The sequence below is a fragment of the Austrofundulus limnaeus genome, unplaced genomic scaffold (assembly GCF_001266775.1).
Source record: "Austrofundulus limnaeus strain Quisiro unplaced genomic scaffold, Austrofundulus_limnaeus-1.0 Scaffold1190, whole genome shotgun sequence".
NCBI classification, from domain to species: Eukaryota; Metazoa; Chordata; class Actinopteri; order Cyprinodontiformes; family Rivulidae; genus Austrofundulus; species Austrofundulus limnaeus.
In genome coordinates, this window is record NW_013953592.1 from 38759 (window position 1) to 40856 (window position 2098).

The 2098-nt window shown below is 39.6% G+C and overlaps 1 protein-coding gene across 1 annotated transcript in view; it reads right to left on the reverse strand.

The window, feature by feature from the left end:
- LOC106534494 (V-type proton ATPase subunit d 1) overlaps positions 1-2098 on the reverse strand; it is a 15978-nt gene that overhangs the window by 3717 nt on the left and 10163 nt on the right. Inside the window, exons 2-4 of the mRNA XM_014031148.1 lie at positions 1790-1961; positions 1406-1584; positions 642-721 (exon numbers count right to left, since the gene is read on the reverse strand). Of these exons, the coding sequence (XP_013886602.1) occupies positions 642-721; positions 1406-1584; positions 1790-1961 (431 nt within the window). The remainder of the gene's footprint in view (positions 1-641; positions 722-1405; positions 1585-1789; positions 1962-2098) is intronic.

Below are 2098 nucleotides of genomic sequence, written 5' to 3' on the forward strand. Positions count from 1 at the left end.
GGCCCGAAGAATTCAGTCCCCCAAAATCAGCGCAGCTATAGTTCAGAAATATTGATGGAAACTGTTCATTTCTGTGCAGCTTCCAGCCAGCTCTGGAAAAGCAGATTAGATGGGCGAAAGGAGGGGGGAAGGTGGGGGGCAGAGCCTTTGTCGACACATCCAGCCAGGAAGAATTTAGTCAACAGATCCAACAGATTCAACAGATTTTAACTGGTGTTTTGCTTTTTTAGCTAGCCTTTATCAACTTTTAGCTTGCATTTGCTACTTTTAAGTTTTAGCTGCTGTTTCACTATTTTTTACTTTTGGAATGCTTTTGGCTGCTTTAGCTAGAATTAGCAACTTCATCTTTTAGCTGGTGATTTTTAACTTTTAGCATTTGCTACTTTTCTCTTTTAGCTTTTGTTTAGCCTTTTTATTTTTGCCAAATATTGCATTTTTTATAATCTCTGATTTAAAAAAAAGGCAAATGTCAAAAATAAAATATGTGTGAAAACAAATGTCACCAAGTCTTTCAGACTTATTACAAACTTTCTGTCATCAAGGTGTTTAAAACAGCTTGTGGTCAAACCAACAAAACAGAACCTGTAACAAACAATCTTTTTGTCTCTGGATGGATGAAGGTGCTTCTGWCATGAACTGACCTTGTACAGCTTGTTTCTTAGGATCTCAGCTTCCATCTCATCCAGGTTGGTGTCTGTTGTAGCATCAAGGAAAAATTGAGCTACAACCAATAAAAAAAGAGTAAAAACACTCAGATACGAAATTCATCAAGTTGTTTTTGTTTTTCTTCAGTAGGACCTAAAAAGGTAGAAGTAGTTGAGCATTATTTTCCTAAAAAGTAGACTGAAAATATTCATCATTTGATTTTTTYCCCATATTGCTGCCTCAAAACCTGGAATTCAGTGATGCACACAAAATAACTATAAACTCTAAAGAAACGTACTTAAATTCTAAAGATGTATATAAAATTTGAAATCTGGTGCGTAACTGTTTTTATGTCTTGATGCCTCTGAGATCTGGTGGACARGCTTCTCTTTACAGCCATGCGTAAGAGTTCTGAAGATAAAGGTTGGGGCTCAATTCCAGGTTGTAAAGTAACAAAAGAGAAATAAGTTTCTCACACCCTCTGGTTATCAATGAAAAGTCAAAATAATTATGTTGACAAAAATGTATGTGTATGTAAATATATAGATTAATGCTACCTTAGGTACCGTAATCTACATTGTCCACACCCTTGTCTTTAACTCGACCCTGCTCGAAACAACACCAATCGGGGGGGCTAGCTAATCTTTAAAATGAGTCTCRAACATCGACTCCAAAAATCTTCTGTGTCTCAGGACCTGCAATGACTCAGTGATGGAAAATGATGCAGAAATTAATCATGTGAGAAGAAGAAACAAGTCACCGAGCGRCGTGTCCACCAGGATGGTTGAACAGAGCTCAGTCGGGGTGCGAGCAATGCCCACAGCTGCTAATTGGTCCAAAGCTCCGAGCGGGTGGCACCGTGGGAGCAGCTCTGCCACGTCTCTGTGTTTCAGGGCCCCGCTGATCAGCATCACCAYGTTGTCGATCATGTAGCTGTAACTATCAACAAAAAGGACCGTTTGTTTTGCCCAACCCTGTTTTAAAGTATGTTTTCATACAGGTGATTTCAAATGACAGTGAAGGAATCATGCATTTCTGTAAGGAATAACAGATCTTTAATTCAAGAATAATATATCTGTGTACAAATGTGGATTTCTGTTAGTCTATATGTTGTGGTCTTTTCAAAAAAGTGTGTGTATCTTACGTGATATAATCCAGGAAGGTGGAAAGTGGGAGGAGGGCATTGGAGCGCAGGCAGCTGAATTCAGTCACCAGATTCTCCCTCAGTTTAGTGTCCAGTAGAGACACGGTTAGATCATCTGCATGCGAGGACAGAAGTTTGCCATAATCTGTGGTCTGAAGGTGTAGCTTCATGTCTGAAGACAGAATACAGATCTGTATTATGCATATGTGTATATATAAAAAAAAAAATTCCCTTCTCACCCTCCGCGGGTGGTCTCTTTCATCCTCTGAGCTCGGGTCCTCTACCAGAGGCCTGGGAGCTTGAGGGTTC